Source organism: Rhinoderma darwinii, chromosome 4 (assembly GCF_050947455.1).
Source record: "Rhinoderma darwinii isolate aRhiDar2 chromosome 4, aRhiDar2.hap1, whole genome shotgun sequence".
In the NCBI taxonomy this organism is placed as follows: Eukaryota; Metazoa; Chordata; class Amphibia; order Anura; family Rhinodermatidae; genus Rhinoderma; species Rhinoderma darwinii.
In genome coordinates this window covers 195,533,280-195,551,326 of record NC_134690.1, presented here as the reverse complement: position 1 = coordinate 195,551,326, position 18,047 = coordinate 195,533,280, and the positions used below count along the sequence as shown (strand labels likewise).

The 18,047-nt window shown below is 40.4% G+C and overlaps 1 protein-coding gene across 1 annotated transcript in view; it reads left to right on the top strand.

Annotated features, from left to right (window-relative positions):
- The window catches only part of SLC17A5 (solute carrier family 17 member 5), a 74,438-nt gene extending 58,062 nt beyond the window's left edge, over positions 1 to 16,376 (top strand). The window contains exons 8-11 of the mRNA XM_075862034.1: positions 601 to 733; positions 9,978 to 10,125; positions 12,454 to 12,544; positions 13,517 to 16,376. Of these exons, the coding sequence (XP_075718149.1) occupies positions 601 to 733; positions 9,978 to 10,125; positions 12,454 to 12,544; positions 13,517 to 13,654 (510 nt within the window). The 3' untranslated portion in view covers positions 13,655 to 16,376. The remainder of the gene's footprint in view (positions 1 to 600; positions 734 to 9,977; positions 10,126 to 12,453; positions 12,545 to 13,516) is intronic.
- Positions 16,377 to 18,047: the final 1,671 nt, after the last annotated feature.

Sequence of the window (18,047 nt, the reverse complement as noted above, 5' to 3'; positions counted from 1 at the left end):
TAACAATTTTTTTATGAACATTTTTTTTTTTTTACATTTCAGTAGGAATGTAAATTAATGTAAATGAATCATTAACCGATCTATACCCAAAAAGAAAGACCAATTAGTCCTGCAATAAACAAGGCCTCATGCAAGTATGTTTTCCTAAAAATTGTAATGTCCGCCAGAATTCTTGGTCTTCAAGGGGTAAAAAATGTTCTGGTGCTTTGTGGTGTTGAGAGAAATTGGCTTATAAACGGTGGACTGTGGTTCACCTTGATATTTTCTGCTTTGAAAGTATCCTAAAATAATATGCGCACAGTTTAGAAGTAAGTTTTTTGTTAACTTTGTTGCCCAGCACAGTTAAAAAAAAATGGACTGTAGGCAGAGGATGTGATAAAATAAGTAATACTCCTCTGGTTAATCCCGCGCTGCTCCATCTCCCGTAATTTCCACCGGTCTTCTAACTTTTACAGGAAGTGATGACGTTCATTCCATCAATTTGACCGCTGCAGCTTATTTTTTTATTTTGTTTTCCAAATGTCCCGGACAACCCTTTTAATGTGTTACCTTTGTGAATTCGGTTTAATAATTTGTACTATCTTGTTTGTTTACTCACAGAATGGCTTTCTCTCTGCTCTTCCTTATTTTGGATGCTGGCTTTGTATGATCACTACTGGTCACGTTGCAGATCTTATGAGGGAAAAGTGGAATTTCTCAACTGTCGTTGTCCGCAAAATATTTAACACTTTGGGTAAGGTCTGTGCAGGCATTATAATGTAAATTACAGTGTTTGAATGTTGGTTAAGATATTGGTCATATAGGTAAAATGTGATTTGGTTATTTTATAGTGTTATGTATGTCTTGTATAGTGTTACAATGGTTAGCACTGTGACCTTTCAACACTGGGATCCTAGCTTTGAATCTGCAAGGGAAAACATGCATGGAGTTTGTCACAACTAGTTTTTGTAGGTTTCCTCTGGGTTTTCTGGTGAATTAGGTTTTTATAAAATGAAAGTGTGTGTGTGTGTGTGTGTGTGTGTGTGTTAATTAAAGTGTACGTACACCTTTAAGAGGCTCTGTCACCACATTATAAGTGCCCTATCTCCTACATAATAAGATTGGCGCTGTAATGTAGGTGACAGCAGTGCTTTTTATTTAATAAAACGATCTATTTTCACCACTTTATTAGCGATTTTAGATTTATGCTAATGAGTTGCTTAATGCCCAAGTGGGCGTATTTTTACTTTAGACCAAGTGGGCGTTGTACAGAGGAGTGTATGACGCTGACCAATCTGCATCATGCACTCCTCTCCATTCATTTAGTCAGCGCATAGGGATCCTGCTAGATCCTTATATGCTGTCTTATACTAACACATTAACAATACTGAAGTGTTTAGACAGTGAAGAGACTTTCCACGGGATGTCTATTCACAATCTCTGCACTTTGTTACGGTTTCTATGGTAGTTACAGCAGAGCAAAACGTAATCTTGGGCATTAAGCAACTCATTAGCATAAATCTAAAATCGCTAATAAAGTGTTGAAAATAGATTTATTTTTTTTTAAATAAAAAGCACTGCGGTCACCTACATTATAGCGCCGATCTCCTTATATAGGAGATAGGGCACTTATAATGTGGTGACAGAGCCTCTTTAAGGTGACTCCAGAATAAGCAGGCGTGTTTACATGAGGAATAACACTATATCTGACCATTATGACGTGTATATGGAATTTTTCGGCAGTTTTCCCCCTTTTATATGCTCTATTTCTAATTCGTTTTTCCCTGAGCTCTCCTCCAGAGAGGATGAGACTGTGCTGTGTATGGGAGACATCATAGCAGCTAGAGAGAAGAGCAGAACCCTGCTCCCATTTCTCTATCTTTCACACATATAGAAGCGGCAGTAGCGTGGAGGACATTATACAGCAGTACTAAGCATAGTTATTGAGAATCTAGAAGTGGGGTGAGATCTAACGCTTCATAGAAGCAGCAGCATGTGTGTGTGTGTGTGTGTGTGTGTGTGTGTGTGTGTCTCTCTCCTCAGTCTCCCTCCATTACTGCTTTGTAATAATCATTCATACAAACCCCCTCTCGATCATTACTACGTGAAAATGAAAGTAAACTAATGCTGAACGACTTTCTATATAGTTGATCAGCCTTCATTACAGGCAGTTCCTTTCCTTGTAAAGGGACCCTAAGATTCAGACATTAAGATCTTTCCCCTAATCCGCTAAACCTCTTTTCACTAGCTTGTAGAAGATTTCTTACTTGGGGTGGCTGCACGCTTTAGACTAGCGTCGGCAAAACCCACCAACCATCGAATGTGTATTACTTGTTCGGCAGATACTCGGGTGGGGGGCGGGGGTGGATCGGGCATGTTGAATTTTAACATACCCAAACCTTTGTTCTCAAGGGAGATGTGTCTCGTAAAAGCTTCTTACCCCCTCCCCTTTGAGATCACATGCACAAGCTGACAAATCGAGCTATCATTAGTATGGGGAGTTCAGGAGAAATAGCAGTGGCTCAGCAGATATTAGAGAGGTATGTCTGCTTTTACACGGAGCATAGAGTTTAATCCAACTTCCTAACAGTCCTGAATACTACTGGGTATAAAGACGTACACCTTTATGAAACACCTACATTTTATAATTTTTGGCGTGAGCATGTGTATATACACACACACGCACACGCACACGCACACGCACACACGCGTGTATATTTTTTGGTTATTTTTATTTTTTTTAAAGCCCATTACATGTGTTTTAGTGTTGAAAAATCGTTCAGGGTGGCATTCAAACTTGTAACAGGTTCGCTTTTTTTTTTTGCCAACGAAGACATACGTGCCGGGAGGGGGGGCACGGTGTTTTGCTCCATGGAAAATTATTCTAATAATCAAATAAAACAATTACAGTATTCTAAATAGACCCTATATTAAAGTGGACTCTAAATAAAGAAATTCCCTGTCCAGAATTTTTAACTGGTTTGCCACACTATGTATATAACCCACACTCCTTATATTAAACTCACCAATTACAGAATGAGCTATATGCGCACATTCAATATCCTAAGCGTGCTCAGCCCATTTAGTTAGACACTGCACCGTGAGAAGGGTGGAGGACAGTGTGGCATGCGCAGTAAGCCACGACAAATCTCCCGGCTAATGCACAGATACGGGGCCAGAACCAAGCTCACTACATCTATACAGCACCAGAACGAAACTCACTATATCTATACAGCACCGGAATCCAGCGCCATACATAAATACAGCACCGGAATCTAGCTCTATCTATATAGACATGCTTGAGAAAGGCCCCATGGAGTAGGGCTGAAATGTCGCATGTGGTGAATAAATCCACTTTTTTCACTATCAAGGTGTGCTGTCTCGTATTTTGAAAGGATTTACTATATATACAGTGAAGGAAATAAGTATTTGATCCCTTGCCGATTTTGTACGTTTGCCCACTGTCAAAGACATGAACAGTCTAGAATTTTTAGGATAGGTTAATTTTACCAGTGAGAGATAGATTATATTTAAAAGAAAAACAGAAAATCACATTGTCAAAATTATATATATTTATTTGCATTGTGCACAGAGAAATAAGTATTTGATCCTTTTGGCAAACAAGACTTAATACTTGGTGGCAAAACCCTTGTTGGCAAGCACAGCAGTCAGACGTTTTTTGTAGTTGATGATGAGGTTTGCACAAATGTTAGATGGAATTTTGGCCCACTCCTCTTTGCAGATCATCTGTAAATCATTAAGGTTTCGAGGCTGTCGCTTGGCAACTTGGATCTTCAGCTCCCTCCATAAGTTTTCGATGGGATTACGGTCTGGAGACTGGCTAGGCCACTCCATGACCTTAATGTGCTTCTTTTTGAGCCACTCCTTTGTTGCCTTTGCTGTATGTTTCGGGTCATTGTCGTGCTGGAAGACCCAGCGACGAGCCATTTTTAATGTCCTGGTGGAGGGAAGGAGGTTGTCACTCAGGATTTGACGGTACATGGCTCCATCCATTTTCCATTGATGCGGTGAAGTAGTCCTGTGCCCTTAGCAGAGAAACACCCCCAAAACATAATGTTTCCACCTCCATGCTTGACAGTGGGGACGGTGTTCTTTGGGTCATAGGCAGCATTTCTCTTCCTCCAAACACGGTTAGTTGAGTTAATGCCAAAGAGCTCAATTTTAGTCTCATCTGAGCACCGCACCTTCTCCCAATCACTCTCAGAATCATCCAGCTGTTCATTTGCAAACTTCAGACGGACCTGTACATGTGCCTTCTTGAGGAGAGAGAGAGAATAAAAAATTCTAGTTCTCATACTCTTCCTCCCTCCCCATTTAAATGTTCGCTTACTCACACTGCCATGTCAGAGTTTGGATCCGGAAAAATGTGATCCAACAGACCGTTTTTCATGTCCGTGTTGGATCACATTTACGTCCATTTTTCTTGTCCGGATGACATACGTCTCTTTCATATGTAAAAAAATGGAAGGAGGCTTAATATATCACGATTTTAGTCCCAACCTGCAGTCTCAGACAGTTTAGGTTACAGCTGCCCATAGAAGTTAATGGAGATGGGAAGGGGAGCAGTAGGAGGGGGCAGCTGCAGTGTGATAGAGAGAGACGCACACAAAGACTCTGCTGCTTCTAGTAAGTATTTTACTGTCTCACTGCGGTGCTGGATTTCACAGCTACACTGCTTACTGCTGTATAACAACCTCATGTGTGTGATAGGGGAGCAGCATCGTCTTCTCTGTATGCTGTGTACTAGCATCAAAGCAGCTAGTCTCCTGCTTCTTCCTCCCCTCTTTATAGATTTCTATGGATGTAAGCAATGAAGCGAAGATATAGGGATGCACAATGCATCGAAACTTCTATACTGTTTCCATACCGTGCACCCTCAAACGGTTCGATACCGTTATTTCTTGTATTTTGGTACTGCACAGCTTAGCATTGTAAAACATGAATGTATGTGAGCGGGGCTGCGGCTGTGTAATACAGCCATTGCCCTGCTCCTGAGTCCTGACAAGTGCGCATCTGGCAGGCGCACTGCAAAACACCCCCATTTTCTGTCTTCAGTGCCTGCGCTCATTAGTGCAGTGCCGGCCGCATCACCTCATGCTGACCGCGCGCGCACTTATTGTCATGAGTGGGGCAATGCTGTATTACGCAGCCGCAGCCCCGCTCTAACGGCGGAGATCAGAGAAACATCTGGCCTCCGCCGCTATTCCCCTGAACGCTGCGATCAAAGCTGATTGCAGCATTCAAGGGGAAAATGAGAAGCGGGATGCCCCTTGGATCTCGTCACAGGTAATCCCTGTGACGCTTCCCTGTGATGCGATTGAGGGACGTAACATAAATGGGCAGACAGCCCAGGGTCCATTGAAGGACCCCAGGGCTGTCTGACCATATTTCCTGTTGTTAGGGCATACTTAGGTACATATTTGGTATTGGTGCGGCCGTAATAACCTGCACGTCGTTTATGATGTGTACGCTATAAAAAAAACAAAAGAAAACTTCTTTCTCTCACTTATTAATGTGTAAGGCACGAGGTGTGATGAATTTAACCTCCATGTGCCTCACATTCGTAGTGATTAACCCCATCATGTACCTTACACATTAACCCAATGTTGTCCATTATGACTGAGGAACATGATGGGGTTAATTACTATTAATGTGAGGCACATTCAAAATTCATCACACCACGTGCCTCACATCAGAAAATGGAAGAACTTAATTTTTCTTTTATTTATGTTGGCAAAGTATCGTTTTGGTATCAAATTGCAATACTACACGAAGTATCGTGCGCTTGCACTGTTGTTTTATGGAAGGTTGTTTTATATTTGGGGGTACACTAAAGAACTAAATGAAAATACTGCTCTGTAGTCTTCGCTTTTGTAAACTGCATCACTTAGTATTGCAGCATCTTGTACCCGCGATCCAATGATCGCTGGTACAAGTCCCCTAAGGGGACTAATAAAATGTGTAGAAGAATTCAAGTTGTTAGTAGTGAGAGAGAAAAAAAAAACCTTTTCCCATTTTTTTTCAAAAGTAATGTAAAAAAATAAACCGAATTGATATCGCTACGTCCGTAAAAGGCCGAACTATTACAATATACCATTATTTAACTCGCACGGTGAACACCGTAAAAAACGTAAATAATTGAAACCGCCAAAATCGCTGTCGTTTTCGTTACCACCGCACGGCGAAAGCTGTAAAAACTAAAACCCCAAAAAATGGAATCAGATTTTTTTCCTATATTACTATATTTTCCTATTTTTTTTCAGTTTCCCAGTATTTTTTATGGCTCTTTAAATGGTATCAATAGAAACTACAATTCCTCCCGCAAGAAATAAGCTCTCACATCACTCTACTGACGGAAAAAGAAAAAAGTTATGGCTCTTGGAAGGCGGGTAGTGAAAAACGAAAAGAAGAAAGCAAAAAATGGATCAGTCCTGAAAGGGTTAATTCATTTCTAATGAAAAAAATGCATGACCCCATGTGGGGTATTTCCGTACCCGGGAGAAATTGCTTTATAAAAATTGGTTGTTTATTTCTCCTTTATCCCTTGTAAAAATGAGAAAATTCAACATTTTAGTGGAAAAAAATTGTGATATTAATTTTTTCCGCCTAATTCTAATAAATTCTGCAAAAGACCCGTGGAGTCGAAATGCTCACTATACCCCTAGAAATATTCCTTGAGGGGGGTTTCCAAAATGGGGTAACTTGGGGTCTTCCACTGTTTTGGTCTCTCCAGGGCGTTGCAAAGGCGGCATGGCACCGAAAAACAATCCATCAAAATCCGTGCTCCAAAATCCAAATGGCGCTACTTCCCTTCTGAGCGGTGCCATGGGTCCAATCAGCAGTTTATTACCACATATGGGGTAGTGCCGTAATCAGGAGAAAATGCTTTACAAATGTTGTGGTTCTTTTTTTCCTTTATTCCTTGTAAAAATTAAAAATTTCTATGTTTTTTCAGAAAAAAAGATTTTCATTTTTACAGACTAATTCTAATAAATTTAGCGAAAAACCTGTGCGGTCAAAATGCTAACTATACCCCTAGATAAATTCCTTGAGGGGTGTAGTTTCCAAAATGGGGTAACTTTTGGGGTGTTTCCACTGTTTTGGCAACACAAGACCTCTTCAAACCTGACAAGGTGCCTAAAATATATTCTAAAAAAAAGGAGGCCCAAAATCCACTAGGTTCTCCTTTGCTTCTGAGGCCGGTGCTTCAGTCCATTACCGCACTAGGGCCACATGTCGGATATTTCTAAAAACTGCAGAATCTGGGCAATAAATATTGAGTTGCATTTCTCTGGTAAAACCTTCTGTGTTACAAAAAAAAAATGTATTAGAAATTTATTTCTGCAAAAAAAATAAAATTTGTACATTTCATCTCTACTTTGCTTTAATTCCTGTGAAACGCCTAAAGGGTTAAAACACTTTGTGAATACTGATTCGAATACCTTGAGGGGTGCAGTTTTCAAAATGGGGCGACTTCTGGGGATTTTCTAATATATAAGGCCCTTAAAGCCACCTCAGACTGAACTGGTCCCTGTAATAATCGCCTTTTGAAATTTTCTTTAAAATAAGAGAAATTGCTGCTAAAGTTCTAAGCCTTGTAACGTCCTAGAAAAATAAAAGGGCGTTCAAAAAATGATGCAAACATAAAGTAGACATATGGGAAATGTTAACTAGTAACTATTTTGTGTGGTATTACTATCTGTTTTACGAGCAGATACGTTTAAATTTAGAAAAATGCTAATTTTTGCACATTTTTTCTAAATTGCGGTGTTTTTCAGAAATAAATACCAAAATTATCGACAAAATTTTTTCACTAACATAAAGTACAACATGTCACGAGAAAAACGTCTCAGAATCGCTTGGATTGGTAAAAGCATTCCAACGTTATTACCACATAAAGTAACACATGTCAGATTTGAAAAAATCGGCTGGGTCCTGAAGGCCAAAACAGGCTGGGTCCTGAAGGGGTTAAGATAAGCCGGGGCAATAAAACTGAGGTTATAGGGGTGATGACTTAGGAGTTAAGGCATCTGGAGTCAGTCTGATGGGGGACGTGACGTGTGTCCATGTAGTGGCTCATAAATCCAGGCGTTAGATTGAGGCCTTGTGTCAATGACTGGAATTTTATCATCATCTTGAATTCCCAAATTTTTCTTTCTCTGTTGTTTTTAAAATGACCCTTCAGTATTAGGACCTTTAAATCTGCCAAACTGTGATGAGATCCAGAGAAGTGTTTTCCCACGGGTGTATCCACCTCCTGTTTTATTGTATGTCTGTGAAGATTCATCCTGGTTTGTAGTTTTTGTATTGTTTCTCCAATGTAGATTCCTTTATTGATGCACCTTGTACACAGAATCATGTACACTACATTGGAGGATGTACAGGAGAACGTGCCAGTGATTTTATAGTCCTGCTGCGTGATTGGTATGTGGATGGTGTTTGATGACAAGATGTTGGTACAGGTCTTGCATTTTCTACTGTTGCAAGGAAAAGTGCCAGTCTCTGATGGTGGTGAGATGGCACTTCTGACCAGGAGATTCCTTAGGTTTGGTGGCTGTTTGTAGGCAAGGAGTGGTAAGTCCGGGAATATTTCCTTCAGTTTATTGTCTTTTTTAAATACAGGTTGGAGATCAGCAGCAATTTTCCTCAAGATGTTCATTTGTGGGTTGTATAGGACCACTAGGGGCACCCTGCTGTTGTCTTCCTCCTTTTTGTACTCCAGAAGATTGCTCCTGGGAATTCTTGTTACTCTGTAGATCTGATCATCTATAATCCTTGGATGGTATCCCTGTTGTAAGAATGTATTTCTCAGTGACAGTGAAGACTGAAAACTACACCTGCTGTTACTGAGGAATGCATTCCTACAACAGGGATACCATCCAAGGATTATAGATGATCAGTTCTACAGAGCCACAAGAATTCACAAGAGCAATCTTCTGGAGTACAAAAAGAAGGAAGACAACAGCAGGGTGCCCCTAGTGGTCCTATACAACCCACAAATGAACATCTTGAGGAAAATTGCTGCTGATCTCCGACCTGTATTTAACAAAGACAATAAACTGAAGGAAATCTTTCCGGATTTACCACTCCTTGCATACAAACAGCCACCAAAGCATCCAGATACCAAACACGCAGCAGGACCATACAATCACTGGCACGTTCTCCCGTACATCCTCCAATGTAGTGTACATGATCCTGTGTACAAGGTGCATCAGTAAAGGAATCTACATTGGGGAAACCATACAAAAACTACAAACCAGGGTGAATCTTCACAGACATACAATAAAACAGGAGGTGGATACACCCGTGGGAAAACACTTCTCTGGACCTGATCACAGTTTGGCAGATTTAAAGGTCCTGAAGGGTCATTTTAAAAACTGAGAGAGAAAAATTTGGGAATTCAAGATGATGATAAAATTCCAGTCATTGACACAAGGCCTCAATTTAACACCTGGATTTATGAGCCACTACATGGACACACGTCACATACCCCATCAGACTGACTCCAGATGCCTCAACTCCTAAGTCATCACCCCTATAACCTCAGTATTATGGCCCCGGCTTATCTTCATGATGTATCACCTCATGTATGAATTGTCTTTGTGTAATATCTAAATGTTGTGCTTTTTTCTATGTCATTCATTTGTAAACTTGCCCGATGAAAGGGCCTCTGTGCTCTGAAAGCTGCATATAGAACTTTTATGGTTAGCCAATAAAGGTATCATACCTGCTATACTTTTGTATTTTTTGACACCGAAGTATTTAACATTGCACTATATATACATACCTGTGATACGGATTCCGAATACCTATGCAGATATCTCAAATGCTGTAGCATGCATTAGGCCTAACAGGTCCAACATCTATTTGTCTGAGGCAGGTGTTTCCTCATTCTATCATAATAAGGACATTCTGTCATTCCTAGAATGGTTTGTGATTGTTTATGTCCTAAGCATGGCTTGTTGTTTTTTTTGTAGGAATGGTTGGTCCTGCAGTATTTCTGTTGGCGGCTGGTTACACGGGTTGTGATTATACTCTTGCTGTTGTATTTCTTACACTATCAACCACACTTGGAGGATTCAGCATGTCCGGATACAATATTAATCATTTAGATATTGCTCCATCGTAAGTACTCTTAACCAGTATGTGGTTTTCTAAACAAAAATCGTGAACATTTTCACAAACTATAAAACTTTATTTTTATCATTCTGTTTGGTAAGCACTTGATTTTTGCAATATTTATAGAATACAGTGTAATTATTGTAAGGTCCATTTCCACAAAACAATTGTTTAAACCACTAACAAACCACTAATTGTTCTGATTAGCTTGAAGGAGTCTTCTCGTCACAATAAATTATCACCTATCCACTAAGATAGATGATATCTGTTAGTTAAGGACCAACCATTGAAACACCCCCGTTTGCCAGAACGGCGATTCCGTATCCCCTAGTCGCAAGGCCGCTGCCAGGAGGCCTTAATTTAATGCACTTCCACTGGTTAATTATTACGATCGCTCACAAATGTACTACTCATGATACTTACCCAGTGTAAATGGTTTCCTTTCAAGTTTTATACATTAAAGCTACATGTAAATAAGCCCACACAGCATTCACGGCAGATGTCCGGAGTTAATATCCTATATGATCATAAAGCGTAGTTCACATTTGCGTCAGAGGCTCCGTCCGTAGCCACGTAACAGATTCTGTTGTTTTTGATGGGAAAAAGAACGCTGCTTGCAGCACTATTTTTCCCGTCAAAATGACGGACACCGATGCGGAACCTGACAAGGCCCCATTTTAAGTCTGTGGGGATCCTCGGTCACCGCCAGTGGTTTTCGTAAGACTGCTCTGGCAATGCATTGTGGTTTCAGTTTATTAACCCACAACACCTTCTGTCTCCTTCCCTTGTATATTGTAGGCCCTCATGGGCAAGGTCCGTTTTCCTTCTATTTCAGTCTTTATTATTGTTTTCATTGTCCCATGTTATGTGCTTAAACCGTGTTTTTCATATGTACATGACCCTGGAATTAATGGCGGTATAAAATAAATATTAACAATAAATGTGAACAAAGCCTAAACGATAGACAAAGTTAGGGTGAGTTTTTGGGCGATTTTCTATTTATTAATTTTTTTATCTATTTTTTTTTTTACGTGCAAAATGCGCCAAAAAACGTCCAAAGATGCCTCCCATTGACTTCAATGGGAGGCGGAGGCATTTTTTTTCCCGCGAGCGGAAAAACTGGCTTGCGGGAAAAAGAAGGGACATGCCCTATCTTCGGGCGTTTACGCCTCTGACCTCTCATTGACCTCAATGGGAGGCAGAAAAAGCGAATTTTGAGGCAGATTTTCCGCCTGCAAAAAACTCTGTGTGAACCCAGCCTAAGTCAGCACCTCCTAACAAAGTGAAATAAAAGGGCAGGTGCATGGCTGCTGTGACTGCAATGCAAACAAACACAAAGCTACAGCAGCAATCTGCGGGCGCTAAGATATATGCAAATATTACATATTTTTATTTTAAATTGCATAGCTGCTTTATTTATTATATTTTTAAATGTCAGACACATTTTGATCAATTCTGTCAGCCCACCTACTGTGACATGGCAACCTCACTCAGATGGGTCCCTAAACAAACATTATACCTGTACCTATGGTAAAAGGTTGCAACTTTCTCTGTTGACCATTTATTTTTTAAGGTGCCATAGTTTGGGCATTACAGGCTTAAAGGGTAACTAAACTTTTAAAAAAAACTTTTCGTGACATGTCAGACAGTTTGATCGGTGAGCACTGAGGCCCCTACGGATCGCTAAAGCAAAGCGTCAAAAAGCGCTCAGGTGAGAAAAGCTGATCAGAAGAAAGTGGCACTGCGCTCACCCAAGCGCTTCCGCAGCTTCCTTTTAGCGATCGGTGCGGGTCTCCGTGCTTTTTTTTTAAAAAGTTTAGTCACCCTTTAAGTTTTCATTAGTTATGCCACATGTTTAATATGAGCCAACATGAGGAAAACTTACACATACTTGTATATTGTGTGCACATGAATGAGAAATACAGCGCCTCCTCCTTTGATGTGTAGGTTGCTGGTGATAAGTGTCACGCACAACCACTCCAGAAGGCAGCTAGCATACCATGCAGGCAATGACTACAATATTGTCGCTTTAGCCATGATATTCTAGTCGCATTAGGAAACTAGAAAAAGCAGTACCATAGAATTTGCAGATATGAATGCACTTTCCCATACTGTTTTGTTTATGGAGACGTTATAACAGGGTTTATTTCCGTTCTGTGTCCGAACACCGTTTTGTTGTCTACTCTAGCTTTTAGTTTCTGTTTGGCTATCCATTCATGGGTTCCTCCGACGGAAAACCAACGCTAAGGTGAACAGGCCCTTAGTTTGCTGTTGAATTATGTTTTGTCTGCTGTTAAAATTAACAGCTTGAAATTTTCCTTTCTTGATTTACAGTTTTGCTGGGCTTTTACTTGGAATCACAAACACGTTTGCTACAATTCCTGGAATGGTTGGGCCAGTTATTGCCAAAACATTAACTCATGAAGTAGGTATAGCATAGAATATTTATTCAAGCAAAGTAAGCTTGCTGTATACTTTATAAGATTCCAATAGGTCGTTCCTTCTACAAAGAGCACAAGTTTTGCTATGTGCTGATCGAAGTCTTTTCACATTTTCATTTTTTTTATTACCCAAAGTACTTCCTTCCTCTCAATCAGATGTAGCACTATTTCTGCGTCCTATAAATGTTGATTGTTACTTTAAAGCACGGGGCGCTCCAACAGAATACATACCCTAATAGTGCTGGATATGGTAAGACTGCAGTCTGGAGTTTTTATATGGTATGGAGTTCATCTTGCAGTATCCCATAGAAGGGATAACACGCAGTGCAAAGGTTTTGTATAATGTTATGAGGATAAATCCCTGGATCAACGCCCCATCTCTAATAACTATAACTTGTAATATTATTACACTAGAAAGAGATCAGCCTCAGCCGTCTTTTATTCTAGATTAAATTACCCCAATTTTTATGTTTATGCCTATTTAATAGAGAACACTAAGGACTATTTCACACCGTTTTTTGGCCCTGTTTTTGACTCGGAAACCACGTCGGAAACTGCGCCATAAAACGGCCGAAATCTCCTTTCATTGATTTCAATGGAAGTTAGAGGCATTTTTCCCGTGAACAGAAAAGCTTGCGGGAGAAAAAGGCGACATGCTCTTTATTTAGGCGTTTCCATCTCTGACCTACCATTGACATGGAAGGCAAAGACAGCGGTTTTCGTTGCGTTCTTTGCCCTGGCACTCAATGGCCGTGGCCGAAAAATGCCACAAAAAATGCGGCAAAGAGTGCAGGCAGGTCAAAATCTGCCTTAAAATTCTTGAAGGAATTTTGAGACAAATTTTCCTGCCTGCAAAAAACTTTGTGAATTAGGCTTAATAGTTGCGTGTACATTATATAAACTCATTCTATATGAACATTTCACAGCCATGTATCTGACTTCTTGTGTTTTTGCAGAACACCGTGGAACAATGGCAAATCGTGTTCTACATTGCAGCTGCCATCAATATTTTTGGAGCCCTCTTCTTTGCAGCATTTGCCAGTGGTACAGTTCAAGACTGGGCAGTAAGAACTAATAAAGCACAGGGAAGCTAAGGACAGGCTGCCCCTGCTGTATGCCTAGAAATGCCTCACTTTTATACAATTCTTATTTTTCTCTATTGTCTCAGTCAAAAGCCTATAAAACGTTCGGCCGTCCAAAAGCAAACAATATAGACTTTTAGGTGTATACATGCCCGTCCTGAAGCACTACTACATATAAATGTGACTTCTAAGGTAGAAAAGGGAAACTGCTACTGCTCAGCACATAAAGCCTTATACCTCACTTATTGTACAGTTCATCCAATGTATATTTGTGAATATATTATATATACATACATGGCTTTTACACATTCCCTAAAATTAAATATATATATATATTTTACACACACACACACACAGTGCCTTTATGAAGTTTCTAGGGAAAAAGGGAATTTGGGGTAAATATGCAACGTGGCTTGGGGAATTTTTATTATTTATTTATATACAATTGCAGTTTCGCCGTTTCTATGCTACAATTTGCAAAACCCTCAATATTATTGCGGTCTTCATACATAAGGTATATTTCAACTGTACCTGTGACTGTTTTGAGACAACGCTTATATAACAAGAAAGTGTGGAAGTGCTGAACCTGAAAATACCGAACATTGGGAATGATCGTGATCACTGCAAGAAAAATGATGACTGACTTTTTTAGTAAGAAACTACCAGCAGATACAATATTTCTGAGTGATTGAGGCATAACCGAGAACATAATTTCTCGCAATATACCCTTAGTGCAAGTTAGGTAATGCAGTTCTGAATAGTTTGATAGATATCCTGCTTTATGTTAGTGATTAGTTATTTTATCCTTTTGCCAAAATGGATTATAAGAAATGTAAGCTTCTGAAATGTACAGATTGATTATATAATACTACTTTAGTAATGATAACTTAAATGGGATCTCTGCTTTTGTTGAGCTTTACAGCATAAGGCCTCATGCACACGAACGTAAAAACGCACGTAATTACGGGCCCATAGACTTCTATTGGCCACGGGTACCTTCACGTTTGCTTACGGGAAGGTGCCCGTGCCGTTGAAAAATATAGAACATGTCCTATTTCAGGCCGTAATTACAGTATGGGCGGGCCCATAGAAGTCTGTGTCCGTAATTACGGGAGCGTTGCTAGGCGACGTCAGGGGATAGTCACTGTCCAGGGTGCTGAAAGAGTTCACTTATCGGCAGTAACTCATTCAGCACCCGGGACAGTGACTACCGCTGGAGTTAATCGTATTAAAAGTTAACTTACCCAGAACTCCCTGCTGCTTCCTCCAGTCCGGCCTCCCGAGAAGACGTTTCATCCCATGTGACCGCTGCAGCCAATCACAGGCTGCAGTGGTCACATGGACTGCCGCATCATCCAGGGAGGTCGGACTGGATGTCAAGAGGAACCCGTCACCAAGACAACGGCCGGGGTACGTATGAACTTCTTTTACTTTCAATCGCTGCGAAAACTCTGCCCGAACGGGCTGCCCCTTCTTTCTATTCAGCACTGATAGAGAGAAGGGGCTGCCGATTTTAGTGCAGAGAAAACGGGTCCATAAATACGGGTGGAATACTGGTGCACCGAACCCGTATTTACGGGCATGGGTACGTGTGACAAAGGACCCGTTCTTACGGGAGGAAAAAAATATGTTTGCGTGCATGAGGCATAAGGCCCCATGCACTTGACCGTATTTTTCATCAGTAATTACTGACTAATTACGGACCCATTCATTTCTATTGGCCACAGACATCTTTCAGTATTTTCACTGATGGGTGTCTGTGCTGAAAAAATTATCGAACCTGTCCTATTCTTGTCAGTAATTGCGGCAAGTACTCTCCCATAGAAGTCTATGGGAGCTTCCGTAAAACCGGACGGCTACGGATTTGCATTCGTAAACCGTCCGTATTTACGGAAGCAACATGTTGATGACATAACTTGCAACCTCCCTTTTTTTGTACGGATAAATATATACGGATGCAATACGGACACCCTTATATACGGATGAGATACGGATGCCTACTGATCTGTATTTACAGGCAGTATTTCGGGATAGATGAAAATACTGTTGTGTGCATGAGGCCTTAGACTTATGGGCTACATACTTTGTCAGGGGGAATGGCTGGATAGACTCTATTTAAAAGAGGAAAAAGTTAGCAATTTAAATATAGAGAACTATAGTAGGAGAAAATAATACTAGTACAAGTGCTTTTGTCTTTTTTACACTAACTAGACTGCAGATGCTTTGCCACTGAAGTTAATGATACTTGTTAGCAGGCCCATTTATGATGCAGGACTCACACTAACATAAGCTGCTGCAGGTACCCAATACCTGGACAAAAGTCCACTGCCCGTCTGGCTGATTTTATTTACACTTATCTGCTATTATAATGCAGCATACAGACAGTTTTTTTCTTGCTAAAGTGGCCTGAGTTGATAAGAATTATTATGGGTTTACGTACACTTAAAATCATATGTGCCAGATGGAAATGCCTTTGTAAAGAGGAATTATACAAGGCACCACAAGGTGGTGCTATAAACCAGAATGGATAGATTATACATATATATATATATATATATATATATATATATATATATATATATATATATATATATATATATATATATACACACACACTATCAAGTGCCTTATATGTTGAATTGTAATGGCGTAAATGGTTAATCTGTCTAAGAAAAACTACTTCTGTCTATTGAACGATGCTTGTAAAGTACACTAAATAAACACATTCCTAAGATGTGTGGTATTCCAAATTACTGTACAACTAGCAGAGATCTATTGTAATACAGAAGGTTCTGAAGATCTACTTTGATATAAATTCATTTTTTTACGCAGAAAAAAGTGACACTGCTTGGGCTATACACTGTACTTAAACAAGATGTTGTTTTCAGATGACTTCACTTTCACAAACATTCATGTACCAATCACATTATAAGTTTGCAAATGTCTAAAAAAAAAAATGGTAATAGCAATTACTGCTGCTTTATCCAAAACTTGTGGACTGTTGTCCCCCCATTGTTGAACTAAGGCTCTGTTCGCATCACGCTATGGGTATACATCAAGAGTATTCCCCGTACAGTGGCATACGTAGGCCATTGGCAATGAAGTTTAAAAAAAATATATATGCTGCACAGTATACGTTATTTAAACCGCTTTTTCCATGAAAATACTGAATCAAATTATAGGAAAGCATACCCCTTAGCTCAGCAGCTCCTCTTTAATGTCATATGCTGCCCCCAGATAGGGAAGCATAGGAGAGCTGACAGATCTTCTTTAAGCATGCTAGTACTTCCAAATGGATTGCAAGTTATGAAACAGTACTGTTGTGCTTTGTGCAGAAAACACGGACCTGGTGTTCTGTAAAGGTAAACTTCTACAGTTGTTATTCCCAAAGCCCTCCTTTTGGGCTCTCATGAAGTATTTGAAATGTGTCTCTGTGTATTTCTACATGTAACTTTACAAACTGACGGATTGTTCCTCTGTGAGAAGTCATTGCCTAGGTAGCGTCTGTCAAAGAGACTAACTTGTGTGTATTAGAAAGTGCAATGAATACTGCCTTGTTATACAAAGTCTAAGCTACTAACTGTATTGAAGGTGGCAAAAAGGGCACATATATGGATATTTCCTTTCTTTCATAGCACTGTCCTATTAATATATCTAGATCATAAATTGATACACAATGTTCAGGGAAACATTGGGGCAGATTTACTAATGTAGATACCTAAATAAAAACAAAGTTCAGAAAAAGGAACAGGGCTTAGCAGAAAAGGCCATGGCTTAAAACGTACCAAAACTCTGTCGCAAATTAAAGCCACCCTCCATAACGGCACCACAGGAGGTAGGTCCCAGCCTCTAATAGGGACAGGAAAAAGCACAAGAGGTGAAATAGCCCCTCCCCACCATTCCTCCTCTGTGTGTTTTCCTGTCCCTATGTGGCAGCAAGAGGATACTACCGTCTCTGGGCTGGTGGCAGGGATGGCTAGTGATAACGAAAGATCCACCAGGCAGCGGCGGTTTGGTCTTACCTACTCTCTTGTGCTGCTCCCGTTCTCTCCTGGGTCTGGGACCTGTGATAACCTCTCCTGCGCCGCTCCGGTAAAGCTGAAGTTGGTAGTGGCTGCGGTCCTCTTCGGAGCTTCTTAGACATGCCACTTCCATGGTAGGAAGTAGTGATGACTCCTCCAGGCCTAGCGTGCGTTCCGCTGGGAAACGCACATCAGCGTCATCTCTTCCGCACAGCAACATAACGCACGTCCGGTTTTGGCGACGATGCTCCAAAAAACTTTGTGGTGCCCACCGCTAGTGTCAGCAGTAGATCCACATGGAATCTCCTTTCCCAAGATAGGGAAAGAGGTCAAAGACCTTCAGGATGTAACTCAAATCTCCCTCCTTCAGGTTTGTCAGATTT